At 48.7% G+C, this 14,147-nt stretch overlaps 1 protein-coding gene across 1 annotated transcript in view; it reads right to left on the minus strand.

Moving 5' to 3' along the window:
* LOC147693544 (neuronal acetylcholine receptor subunit alpha-10-like) overlaps positions 1-6,819 on the minus strand; it is a 164,323-nt gene extending 157,504 nt beyond the window's left edge. Inside the window, exon 1 of the mRNA XM_086933235.1 lies at positions 6,528-6,819. Coding sequence (XP_086789361.1) covers positions 6,528-6,585 — 58 coding nt within the window. The 5' untranslated portion in view covers positions 6,586-6,819. The remainder of the gene's footprint in view (positions 1-6,527) is intronic.
* Between the last annotated feature and the right edge of the window lie 7,328 nt (positions 6,820-14,147).

A 14,147-nucleotide genomic window follows, 5' to 3' on the forward strand; every position in this document is an offset into this window, starting at 1 on the left:
ACCGACAGCAATATCACTAAGTCATTAACGGAGGGCACAGGCTCTAATTCGGCTAAAAACAATAACTTGCAGGCTGTATCAAACCCCAAACCATTAGACCCAAAAATCAGATCCACACAACCCGCAAAAAACAGTACATTAAAATCTACTGTCACACTTACAGTCCCGACACCCTCACAGCAGCCTAATACTACTACTCCCAAGCCGACCTCTACATCAAAATCGGTCCCAACTCCCCTGAACAAGACCAAGGACAACCCCCCACTTGAGGGAGAGAAGCCACACATCAAAAGAAAACTACAGTTTGTAAACCTCCCACCAGAAGCCGCCCCCTACACTGTAGTTTTGGCTGGGGTACCTGAACTTGACCCACCCACATTTGAATCTTATACTTCACTCAAGAATAAAGTAATAAACTGGCTCTCGGTTAATAGACCACTACCGAGAGGTACTGTGAGTGACATATCCACGACAAAGAGAGTGGCATGGGTGGGGCATACCAGGAAGTCTATCAGAGGAGATTGTATCTTGGTCTCTTTTAGAGACCCTAACACAGCTGCATATATTTGCTCCTGTGTTACTGATGAGGACTTCGGTAATACCATCCAAACACTTCCCCTTTCATTTTTCTACCCCTCCAATCTTTATGACTCTGAGGATCATAGGTGGGGGCACCACCAAGAGTTATTGGAGGGTTGGGAAACTTGTCACAGAGATATTAACACCTATCCTCCATATAGGGGGAGACCAACTGAGTACATCTCTGGCTACGGGGATGAGGATGGGTGGGAAACTGTCACCAGGAGGAGGAGGGGGGGAAGAGGTCATAGGAGGGGAATACCTGGACCATATAGAACGCATTACCCTGCCTATCTACCAACTCAGAATCGATACAGCCACTTAGATATGGTAGACTGACAGAGGGCTGGAGAGGGGAATGCTGCTTCTGCATCCTCCCCTACTACCACCAATACACCCGTAGTTTCCTTATGTGATATAAATTCACATACACTGACGGGCTCATTAACAACCAGTCTGGGTGAATTGACCCAGACGCCAACTATGGTGAACCCTCCCTCACCCATTGCCATTTGTCCACTGGACTTCACACATTCATCTTCGAGCCAAAGGGCTCACTCTGACCCCATTGATATTGCTGTGAGTCCGTTGCGAGCCCAAACATCACACATAACAGCAATTTCGTGGAATGTAGCAGGGCTCGCTAGTAAATTAGATTGTCTAGAATGGGCCTCCTACATTAGATCTAAGAACTTAATACTCCTGCAAGAAACCTGGGCGCGAGAAGCAATAGATTTAACTGGCTTTGCTTCCTTTTCCAAAATAGCCAGGTGGGGGGGAAAGGGGAGACCATCTGGGGGATTAATGATAGGGGTAGCAACGGATCTAGGTTGCCAAGCCTCTGATATAGAGACCGCTTCCGATGATCTGTTGGCTGTTCTACTAGAGTGGCCGGACACAACAAAATTACTAATCATTAACATCTACTCTAGGCCGACCCAAATGCAAAAAGAGTCGCCTACCATAGAAGAGTTAGCTAGATTCCTAGAGGGCGTGCCGTGTGATCTCGCCTGTCTGGTTGGGGGCGATTTTAACTCCCATTATGAACCCCTGCCCGGACTACGCGACGGTCCCTCCTTAGATGAGGATTCCTGCTGGCTCATACCCGAGACGGCGGCGCCACCGCCAAGGGCTTGGACTCCCCTTGCCCTACAAATAAATGCCCTCACCCTTAATTTCGGTTTTAGGGCATGTAATGGCCGTTGTACCTCGGACATACCCAGCAACCCGACCTACAACAAACCTGGCAGTGAATCTAGACTTGACTACATTATGGTCAAAACTTCTATGTGGCCAGCAATAGTTGATTTCAAAGTGTGCCCAAGAAACGATAGTGACCATAACTCCCTGGAACTAACTTACTGCCTTCCCGGCTGTAAGGATATATCACAGGGATCTGGGATGGAAAAGTCTGGTCTCCTACTTGAAACCAACCGTAGGAAAGTGAAGTGGGAGAAGCTGGTCACTAGCACGGACAAACTCCCTCGCCTTTATGAAAGGCTAGTCCCCTTACTAGAGAGTGCCTTTGATCTGGGTACTAAATACCCAGACGAAGACACCAGAGGGGAGCTGGCAAAAATTCACAAAACTATTACTGATTCCCTGGAACAAGATCTGTTCACAACCTCTATGAAAAGGAAGGGCTTTAAGCCAAAGACCTCGTGGTATAATGCTACATGTAGGAGGGCAAAGGCTCACTTGCTTTCTGCAATAAAGGGACGCCTTAGCAGCGAAGAAATTCGCGAGAGAAGAAATAAATACAAATCCCTCCTAGTGAATGCCAAGGCGGAATGGGACTACGACTATTGGGAGAATCTCGTGAAGGCACTATCAACCAGAGACTCACGTAAATTCTGGCGGGTAGTAGCTAATGGCACGGGTGAGTTACCATCGGCAATAGAACCCAATATAGCCGCCTCAGTGTGGCAGGCCCACTTTGAAGCACTTTATGCAGAGAGAGGTCAGGATTCTTGTATTACGAGTCTCTTGCCCGCACCCACCCCTTCGGGGGCTGCGTTCACTGAGAAGGAGGTGAGGGAGGCCATCAAAGGTCTAGCTGCTGGTAAAGCCCCGGGATTGGATGGGGTCCCGGGGGACCTGTTCAAACAAGAACCAGGGATTTGGGCACCTTACCTCACACTAATATTTAACGCCATCCAGGAGGGTATGACTGTGCCCGACACTTGGACGGGAGCAGAGGTAGTCCCAATCTATAAAAAGGGATCCCCCCTGCTCCCGTCCAACTATCGACCAATCAGTCTGATAGACATCTCCCAAAAACTTTTTGGCAGATTGATCCTAAATCGTCTGCAAGCATGGATTCAAGAAAGGGAGATTCTGTCCCCATACCAGGCAGGATTCCGGGAGGGTGTATCCACCACAGACCAAATATTTAGGTTACAACTGCTCTATTGGAGAACAGCGATAATCGAAGGCGGAAGTCTCTATACCATCTTTGTAGACCTACGTGCCGCCTTCGATTTGGTGCCCAGAGCCAGGCTGTGGAATGTCATGAAAGAACTCGATGTCCCCGCCGATATTTTGGCAATCCTGATAAGACTCCATACTAACAATTATGCCCGCGTTAGGTGTGGCCAAGGTGGGAAACTATCCGAGCGGTTCCCCGTTCGCAGAGGTGTAAGACAGGGTTGTGTACTTGCACCTACCCTGTTTTGCATCTTCGTGAACGGGGTAATTGCCCACCTTAACAGGATCGCCAACACAGACGCCCCCAAGTTGACCGGCAACAGGGTGCCTGCAATTATGTTTGCAGACGACACCCTGTTGCTGTCCAAATCCCCTATGGGGATTCAGCGCATTCTGGATGGCTTCCTTAACTTCTGCTCCGATCGGGGACTGGAAGTCAATCCCCAAAAAACAAAATTCATGATTTTAAATCCCAACTCCCGGAATAGAACCCCCCCCAAGCTAGGCATGGTTACATTAGAACGAGTGCACAACATTGAATATCTGGGGATTACTATAAATGAACACCTAACTTGGTCGGCACACCAGGCCAAAGTGACCATCAAACTGGCACAGTTGGCGGGTGGCACTTTGCGCCTGGCTAACAAATCTAGTTATCGACCACTAACCCCAGTTATTCACATATACAAAACACAAGCCAGGGCAGGGGTCACCTACGGGGGAGAGTTGTGGGGACACACCCAGTACCCTAAGTTACAGATCACGGAGAACAAGTTCTTGAGACAGGTAGCTGCCCTCCCCCAGAGCACTCCACTACTACCACTCAGGTTGGACCTGGGAATCAGACCCATCACAGAGGAGCTAGGTCTAAAACCCCTAAAATTCTGGAGGCGTTTGTGGTCCAGCCCAGATCTTGTAACCTATAGAGAAGAACTACAAGAATTCCTGGAACTACGAAGCATAAAAAGGATTCCTTGGTTGATTTACGTCAAGGGAAGGTGCGAGGAAATGGGATTCCCGGAATTATGGACTGATCCTCTAAATTCCTGCACCAAGATCCCAAAAAAGACACTTGCGGACACCTACTACGCCATGATGCTCACCAGAGCCTCTAATGACATTCGCGAGGGGTCTTTGACAAATTCATTTCTGAAAATAAAAGATACTTATTCCCTTGAAAAAACACTAGATGAGATTTCCCCTGCATTAACCAGGAAACTGTTTTTACAATGGCGTTATGGATGCCTTCCTCTAGCTTCGTTTACAGCATCTTGGTCAGTCTGCTCCACTACATCAATTTGCCCAATGTGTGCACACCCCAAAGAGGACGACATGCACGCGGTCCTTTTTTGCAAAGGCTACGAGCGGAGCAGGAAATATTGGCTTGTCCCGATGCTTAGGAACTTGGGTTTTAGATCTCATCAAATTGCCTATAGAGTGCTAAAATCCGATCTCTCCCCCCCTATTGTTTTTGCACTGTCAAAATTTTTAACCTCCCTGTGGTTTACCCGTAGCCGAATGATGAAATGCCTACCATAATTGGACATTACCAGCGCCAGCCCACCCATGTCTTATTTATATTTTAACTACTTTTAGAAATCTGGATCACACTATGTTTAATAAGTTTTTAAATGTATGTACTGTTTTTATCTTTTATGATCTGTGATCGAAATAAAGATTAATGAAATGAATTGCGGACACGTGCCGGCCTGCGCGTTTGTTCGCAGGTACTAGGTGGAGGCGCGTCCTCGCGCCCCGGCTTCCCGCTCAATCTTTCATGGGCGCGCGGGCGGGCTCGGGTTACCCGGCACGCGCTCCATTGACATCCCCGCGCGCGGCGATTACAGATCACAACAACATTTCCAATTACCAGCGGGCCGCGTTTCACCGCAGCGCCGCGCAGATGATTGGGTTACAACTAATTCAGAGATGTAAGACCCTACAGCGCCCCGGTTAAGATTCCCCCGGGATATCCGAGCCAGGGACAGCTCGGTGGGTCAAGGCTGCTGCGGCGGAGTCCAGGGTACCCCGGAAGAAGCCGCTTCCAGATCGCAATCCGTGGGTCCCAGCTGCAGGATCCGAACCAGTCAGCTCGGCGGGTTAAAGCACCTGCTGCGGTGACCTGCATGCAATGCACACAGGTTCTAATCAGTGCAAAATAAGACAATGTTGTGACAACCTTCCTGCAGCAATGTGTGTAACTGACGAGCTCAAAAAAAAATCCTTCTGCCCTCATATGTCTCAATATTGCAATGCCACGGGCTAATATGCCTGTCAGGCCGTCACATGCCTGTTTAAATTCCCTACTGAAGTACCCACGGGCACTGGCAGCGCAGCCTGTGACACGCCGTCATTGGTGAATCTCTGCTGGTTTAACCCAACCAGATAACTCAGCAGGTCATTGCACCTGTTGTCGAGTTCCATGCATCGTAACAGGAAGGCCGTCTACTTAACGAGATAGCTCGGTTGGCTAATGCACCTGCAGCGGAGTCCGCGTGTGTGTAAGCGATGGAGACCGCGTGTTCACAATTTCCAACCCTGGTTTTATTGATATATATGGCTCTGAATGTAACCCTGGCTCCACGGGTCGCAAATTAAAAATAAATCTTGCAGTGGGCAAGAAAGTTGCTACGGAGGTTTGCCCGCGTGTTGCGGATTACAGCCCCAGGAAGATATCTCAGTGGGTAATGCGGATGCTGCAGAGTTGTCCGTAAAACTGCAGGGCGCGTGTTTGAATCATGAAAAGTGTGCTTAGCGCCTACAGAGGAGAGTCTGTGTGTTACGGGTTCGAATCGGTCGAGGCCGTCACACCCCACTCTCACTGAGTCCACCGGGTCTCCCTGCTGCCCCCTCCCGCCCCCAATGCTGGTAATATAGTTCCGCAGGATAAGGCGCCTGCTCGGGCTGAGATTTGTGTAACATGCCGCAGTTCTCAGGTTTGTTCACGGAGGGGTGGATCAAACGCTCGCCCTTGCAACTTCTTTCAAATTATTGCCGTTAAGTTTGGTAGCAATAACGTGTTACTTATATCTCGTCACAGCACACGCGACGACAGTAAGCTCTACACAAGCACCGTGTTATTTTTCAGCGGGTCAACAATGCATCAGCGTTTTCTCTGGAATGCAGTAAATACGATATTTTTCATCAGCACATGTACCCGGTATTAATTAAGCATTGGCAAAAAGATTCAGGGCTGAGGGGAGAGGTTTGAGCCTGTATGCTTCAAAATTTTAACAGACCCCGCCAGTAGGTGCATTAACCCACAGAGGTATCTCAATTTGAATTGAACACGTGTCTTGTAAATTGCAGTGTTCAAAGGCTCCCGTGACAGCTCTTCAAACTAATTCGCCAGCTCACTGGGATGGGTCCCTGCTCCTGTACATTAAACACAAGTTTTGGCAGCAGGCGCATTATCCCTCCGGGCTATACGAGCAGTGTAAATAGCAATAAACAGGGACTTTGCTAACTGGTGACTTTATCAATAAATGACAGAGGGCAGAGGGTGGTATGGCGGGATGTACCTGGCAGGAGGGCGGCGGCGCAGAGCAGCAGGCTGGGCAGGGGGCCCCGGGGCCACATGGTCGCAGGTGGTGGGCTGCCTCAGGCCCGCGCCGGCTGTGAGTCCGGGACTCCCGGTCCGAGCTCGGTCCCCGGGGTCCTCCGGAGAGCAGCCGGTGAATGCATTCCAGCAGGGGGCGCCCGGGCAGGGTCTCCTCTGGGTCCCCGGATGCTGCAGGTACGTCCGCCGCGTTCAGTCGGTCAGAGAGCTGTCCACCTCAGCGCATCCTGTCTCCTCCTCTCTCCACCCCTCCCGACACTCTCTCCCTGCCCCCTCACTCGCTGCCTATCTCATGCTCCCTCTCCTGGAGTCTGTGCCCCCCTCTCTACAGACGCTCCTCACGCGACGCCCCCCCCCCCCCCCCCCGCTCTGTTAGTGACCTGCTCTCGCCCCCCGCCCCCCTTGAGCCTTCACACTTTCTTACCCACGAGGGACACAATCCTTTACCCATTTATCGCCCCCTCACTCCTCTCTTCCCGTGACTTCATTCATCCCACTCAGGGGCGTAGCTTCTATCGGTTCAGCAGGTGCAGTGGCACCGGGGCCCGTTGAACCTTGATTATTGCTGCATTTCACAGGGGGTCATTTATTTCTTTCCGCTAGGGTCCGCCCCGCCGTCCCCTCCTCTAATGTGTTACTCGTGCACAGCTGTGCTCTGGCCCCCTCTACGCTCTGCTTTAAACCTCGGTTTCCGCCAGTGGCAAATGCATCGGATCGCGTTTGATGCTGGGGCGGCACTGCCACCCTCCAGTGAGGGTCAATCACCAGGGCCATGGTGGCATCCCATGCCCCACCCTAAAGCAAGGAACATTGTGGACCCCTGGAGATACCATTAGGAATACGCCGATGGTACCCGCCTACACGTGCACCTTTGGAGAACGGTCTCAGAATCTCCTCCGGCACACAGAGACCCCAGGTCTGCTTGGAACACAGCCGGGGGTCCATTAACTCTCTGATGCTGAACTCAGGCAGGAGTGTAGCTCGCATAGTGCAGCAGGTGCAGTGGCACCGTGGCCCATTGAACCCTGTCAATGCTGTATTTTACTACCCCAACAGCAGCCACAGGGGGGCATGTTCCTTGTTTGCAACAAGGCCTGTGGTATCCCAGCTACTTTACTGGCCCTACACAGACCGAATTCCTCCGCTTTGCCAACAGCACCACACATTTTGTGATACAGTCACTGCTCCCCAAATAAACCCGAACAGGCTTCAGACCCGAACTGATGTAACAGGTCGAATAATCTGTCGGGCACATGCGTGACTCGAACCTGTCACTCAAGCACACATGATCAAATCAGCCGTGTTCCAACTCTCTCTCTCTCTCTTGAAAGGAGGGAACCCCTTTCTCCCACAAGACTTCAGAGGGAGGGTTCAACGCCGAGTCCGCTCCCATCTAGACAGGCAGCAACCAGAGACCCCCTCAACCCCCTGAAAGGCGTCACTCACGCAGCCGCAACGTGTCAACATGCGGCTGAAGCCAGCCGCGCACCACAGCTGCCCGCCAGCGGCTCTCCAGGGGCAGCCCTGCAAGCAGCCCTGAACCATCTTCAGATCAGCGTCTCCACTCACAAGGCTCTCTACCTCAAGACCCTGCCTCACTAGTGAACAAACTAACAATATCTGGAGGCAGGGCTTTAAGTGGGAGGAAACAACTAGGGGTTCTCTACAATTAATTAGGGTGTGGCTTAAAAACACCTAAGCCAAACATCTGTGCTTAGCATAGTGTGTCGCGCGACTTGTATTTTGCTGTTTCCGTCATTGCATCCAGATATATGATACAACAAGTAACATCATACCTACAAGAAGTCAGGACTTTGTGAATGGCTGTTTGATGCATAAGAAAAATAAGCAACAACTATGGCTTGTATATAATATTGAAAAAGCTTCCACTTAAAGCCCTGAAGACACCACGACGATGTTGCTGGTCCCGAGTTTTAAAAAGTGAATTGAAATCCAGGGAGAAAATGACTCTCTTTAAAGGAATTCCTTCCCCTAAAACGCTCACCTGGCATGACGGCATGACGTAACTTCTCCACTAGTGAGAAGTGAGCAGTGTGAGCACCCACCTGTGCCAGGGCCCAAAACAAAGACCCTTTTCGAGCCCCCCCCTCAAAAAAACTACCGGTGCTCAGCACCAGTGAGACCCGGCCCACTTAAAGCCCTGCCTTTTCCCACAGAAGACTTAAGAGAGTTCAAAACCTAGTCCTCTCCTATCTAGACAGGCAGCAACCAGAGACCACCCTCACCCCTCTGAAAGGCGTCATTCACGCAGCCGCAACGTGTCAACGTGTGGGACGGCATCAGGACACAACCAATCCTCCTAGAAATCAGGAAGGAACTGGAGCGCCATCTCTTTACTGAACACGACCCCAGAAAGGCTGACTTCTCAGCCCCTTCACTAGCGCTACTTCCTTCCTGTGCCTCCTCCAGCCATGCGCACCCCGCTGGGGTCCGCCCCCTGTACAGCACTCGTGTTTGTCGCTCGAGGTGTTCATGCACTCGTCTGCTCTTTTGCTTTTAAGATAAATATTGAGTAAGAGGCATGCAGATTTAGTTTTTTTAATGTGAGGACGTGTTAATTTCCCACGCCAGTGAGTGTGACGGCATGTGTGGCTGAAACGCGTTAGTGGTTAAATGTGCCAGTGAGTCAACGGATGGGAGAGTTTATGAAAAGGTCGACGAGTGAATGAAGTGCGCAGATGGGTGAATGAAGTGCGCAGATGGGTGAATGAGTGATTGCTTTTAGCAGATGAATGGATGAAGGAGTCACTGCGTAGATTTGCCCCTCATTTGAAATGCATTTTTATGTAGACAATGCACTTTAAGCTCTTTGCACAGGTGCACATTAAATAAAGTGTGTCTACTGCCTCTGGATGATCTCTGGCGTTGTTGTTGCATACTTGCCAATGTTTGGGAACACATGGGGAGATTTAGAAAACAGTCTGCAGAGTATAATTTCTCAGCTGGCTTGCATAGGAGCCTAGTAAAGTCAGATTTTGAATTAGAATTTCGAAAATGCCCCTTTTTAGAAACTTGGCATTTACCTGACATAGCCAATGAGCGCTTGCATACTGCCTCTAGGTCACATGACTGGGTGTGGTTAGTAGTTGGTCTGTGTGTGTTCCTCCCTAGACATTCACAATACAAAGCTTAGTAGTGTTTGGATGGGCCATCACTAGCATGATGGGAGGGCGGAGTTAGGCCCACCGCCCAGCCCCACTTAACCCCTTTGCCGCTGGGCTAATTCCCCCAGAGTGCGGGGGGGAAGGGGAGCCGCGCGCAGCGCCGTGGTGCTCGTGACGAGCTCAGCTCGTCACGCTGCACGGTGGCGCTGTGCTCATGACGAGACCACGCCTGCTTCTTAGAACGCTCAGCACAGCAGGGGAATTATCCCAGCGTGGGAGCGCCGCGGCGGTCATGACCACAGCGCCACTGTGCCTCATGAAAAGCTGAGCCGGGTATGAGCACCCAAGGTGGTAAACCCTGAATAGGCTGGGTCCTGCCTTCACACAAGAGAGAGCATACCCTTGTGCTTGTTTGGATCCAGGGGAGGCAGGAAACCTGTGCAGTTCAAAAGGAAACCTCTCGAAGCTTCTCCCACTTCAAAGGAGGCACCAGGTATAAATATTTAACCTCAGACAACAACTTTCAGTGCACCTCTGGACCTGTGGAGACTCTGCCTGGAAGGACTGCTGTGCTGCTGAAAGGACCACTGCTGGACTACCGACCTCCAGAGTGCAGAATAAGAGTGGAGCCGTGGATGCCAGAGGGGCCACCGGAAAGGACAAGGATCATAGCCTGTCTTCTCTTATGGGCTGCAGATGTATACGGCCCTGCGCTAGGCTACTACCCGCTGATGTATACGGGCTACAGATGTATATGGCCCTGCGCTAGGCTACTACCCGCTGATGTATACGGGCTACAGATGTATACAGCCCTGCGCTAGGCTACTACCCGCTGATGTATACGGGCTACAGATGTATACAGCCCTGCGCTAGGCTACTACCCGCTGATGTATACGGGCTACAGATGTATACTACCCGCTGTTGTCAGTAACCCAACTTACACATAAGTTACATAAATCAAATACACAAGTCATTGGGGAGCCACAGCCTAATTATTACATATTAATAATTTATACAAGTTCACTAGTTACATAGATTTATTTTTTTAATATAAAAAGATGCCCCAAATGTGGTCTTACTTTTTATTCTTAAAACGGACTAATTTAAGTCGCAGACATACTTCACAGTGATAGCAGTTATACAAAAATGCAAAATACATTCTCTTAAGAAAAAAAATGTAATTTCTATAAGTGCATTCTTGATAAACAGATACAGTCAATCCCTTGAGTAACTGCTTGACATACAGGTTCAGCCAATGAAAACTGTTATACAAAAAGGCAAGGTACTGTCGCTTGAGAAAAGAAAACCAAATCCCATAGGCTGATTCTTGCTGAACAGATACAGCAAGTCATGAGGAGATGCTTGATACACAGATACAGCCAATACGTGTTTCGTGGCACAACAACCGCTTCTTCAGGGCTGTAAAAGATAAACATACCTAGCACAATAATCAGCACACATTATCTGTGGGGTAAAAACTTTCTATAGATATTTTATAACAAAGCAAGTTAATCAAAATAAAATTAATTACAATATTGACGTGCGTCGGGGGCTCCAAATCAAGAAAGAATACGAAAGTTAAGGACAGAGTTAAAGGAAGTAGCCCTTTAGCATTTTCATTCTGCTGGGGAGTTTCCAGGATGTTTTTGGCGCAAAGTTTGGAAGATTTTATTTATACTTAAAAAGCTCAGATGCCATCTGGTTTCTAGTTTTTCCAAATATTCTCAGTCTTACTCAATGTTAGAAAATGCATGTGAGTCGCACTATGAAGGATAAAATTAAAGTAACAAAAACACTGAAGGTGTACTCTCTAACCTTTAGTGAAAATGGAAAAAAGGAGGAGGAGCTACGACATCAACCAAGATGGCCGCATAGTCTCCCGGCTCCGCTGACCTCCGTCTTCCGATCTATTATCCTGTCGCCTATCCTGGTTACCCGCACCGGATCCGTGTGTGTGATCTGACCTGCTTTCCAGTGGTGCAATCCCGGAGTTTCTCCGCCGTTGTGGAGCAGAGTTACATCGATGGTCGTCTGAGGCCTAACCCAGCAGGGATGCCGGGGTCTCGAGGACGGGCTCTGCCAGGTCCGAGTTGAATAACAACGGACTGCTGAATGTGGTCGGGTCCGCTCTCTGGAACATTCGGACTTTTGATTGGTCTGCTACCACCAACTGCCTGGTGCCCTACAGTAGGTGAGGCGACGAGTGACGCACGGCGATGTGTCGCGGGGGTCCCTGACCGGGGGTTCGACATTCGCATCGTCGATCCCCCCGGGTCGGTACCTCGCTGCGTATTATTGCTTGCTAACCATCAGTCCCTCATGGCTTACTCCTGCTCCGTCTAATTTTGCCCCGGAGAAGGCGCCACTCCGTGGAGACCACCATGTTGGAGGAAGAAAGGCCGCTAGCGGAGCAGGCTCGAACTGGCCCGTCACTGCGAATGGTGCTGGAAGCACTTATGGCACTTAAGGGAACCATTGCAGTCCAGACTTGCAGTTTGTTGTCTGCGACGGATGGACTCACAGACCTGAGAGCGGATCCTGACTCGACACCCGCGCCCCGGCAACCAGCCTGCATTTCAATATATGTCTCGGAGACTTGTTTTGACCCGGCGCTGGAAGAAGGGTCGGCTCCTACTGTACTGGATCTACCTGACTGTACTGTGCCCGATCACCCAATGGAGCCGTTGGAACCCCCGATTGTGTATCCCTTGGAATATTTACACGACATCCCCATTCTGGAACTTTCTACTTTTTATCCTTTGCTGTTTTGGACCTTGTCGACTCTCCTCCCCTGTCGGTCTTTCAAGATGGCGGATTGGTTAAAGCTTGGCTTCGGAGACAGGGAGGGGCAACATTGGCGCCAACCATCCACATTGAGATCTGCCGCATTTTTCTCATCTGTTTACTCCTGTTCTGTAGACTCTTGCAGTAATTTGTGGAAAGGGCTTTCTTTAATTAACGACTTTAGTGAATTTGATAGACTGGGCCAGGGTTGAGATTGTTATCTGGGTCTCTCATTGTGGCACTAGGTTTACCGGGATTGTTTTCTTGATCTAACGGAGTCCGGGGCGGGGTTGGTTATGATGGGGGAAGAAGACCGGGAGTCCGTAGAAATATGCCCTCCTCCGATTTCCCTCACCGAGTGGGGTTCTCTGCCTTTTCTTTCTTTCTCTTCTTCTATATTTCAGGTTCTGATTACTGGGTGACAGGCACGCTGCGAGGGGGGTGGCCGTAGTCATCAGCTGGGGTGCAGGGTGGCGGGGTGTGGGAATGGGTGTTCGTTTTTATTTTTGTTCTATGGCCTCTTTTCTTCCTTCTCTTCCCTTGTCTTCCTTTCTTTTCCTTTTCCGGGTTAGTGTAGTGGGTTCGGCTTTCTTACATCCTTGACTCTATATCTGTACCTTGACTTTCTGAGGTTTTGGTGCTCTGGGGCGGACAATACTGATGGAGTAGAAGAACAAAAATGTGCTAGTTTATCCTGATGACTTACGTCTTAACTCCGTTGACTTAGTTGATAGCGAGTTTCTTTTGGACACGTTGTTTCTTTGCTCGCCCCCTTTTGTGATCCGAGACACTGTGCGATACCTGACTCTTTCTACTTATTATTTTAAAATGAAAACCTCCTATCCTGTGTCTAAATTGAATTACCTTTGCAACTGATGCGCTTTGTGAATTGAGATCCTATGCTTAGCGGCCAGCCCTGGGGGTTGTAGGCCCTTGTCTGTATTTGATTGCAAATGTTAAAAAAAGGTTTTCAAAAAAAAAAAAAAAGAAAATGGAAAAAAGAACAAAGGCTGTTTCATAAATCACAAACAACACGCTGCAGCATGTCTCATAGTCAACAACTGATAAGATGTAATGTCACAAGTCCTTGGTGCGTTGCTATTATAGTCCCTTCATATCGAGTTAATCTACAGAATAAAAATCAAGAGCTATTTCAGCTATACTTTCAATATTTATGAGAAAAGTGACTAAGTTTACGTCACACAGCTATGATCTTACATATCTTACCTCCCAAAATATAAAATATGTTTCTCCTTACTTAACCCTAAAACTGATCTTAACCCTATATTTTCCTTTTATATTTAAAAAATGAATACCAACAAAATAATGTAAAAAATACATAATACATTATTGTTTTTGATTTTAATAATACTAATACAAAGAAGTACACTTAGTAATATTTGAAGTCGTATTTTGTGGGGGAACTGCAGCACACCCCCATTCCACAAAACCCGGAGCCATTGTTATTAATATATAATTTTAATTTAATTAATCATAGATAAAGAAAAATACCATCCAATAAATATTTTGAGAAATATCTCTCAAATCCTCCTTTTTAAATCTAAAATGTTTTTCAAATGAGTTACACTTTTTTAACACTTTAACTTGATTTTCCTCAAATTAGTTTACCTCAGTATTCTTATTATTCTTATCTATTGGGATGTAGTGACATG

The sequence above is a fragment of the Lissotriton vulgaris genome, chromosome 8 (assembly GCF_964263255.1).
Source record: "Lissotriton vulgaris chromosome 8, aLisVul1.2, whole genome shotgun sequence".
NCBI lineage: Eukaryota > Metazoa > Chordata > Amphibia > Caudata > Salamandridae > Lissotriton > Lissotriton vulgaris.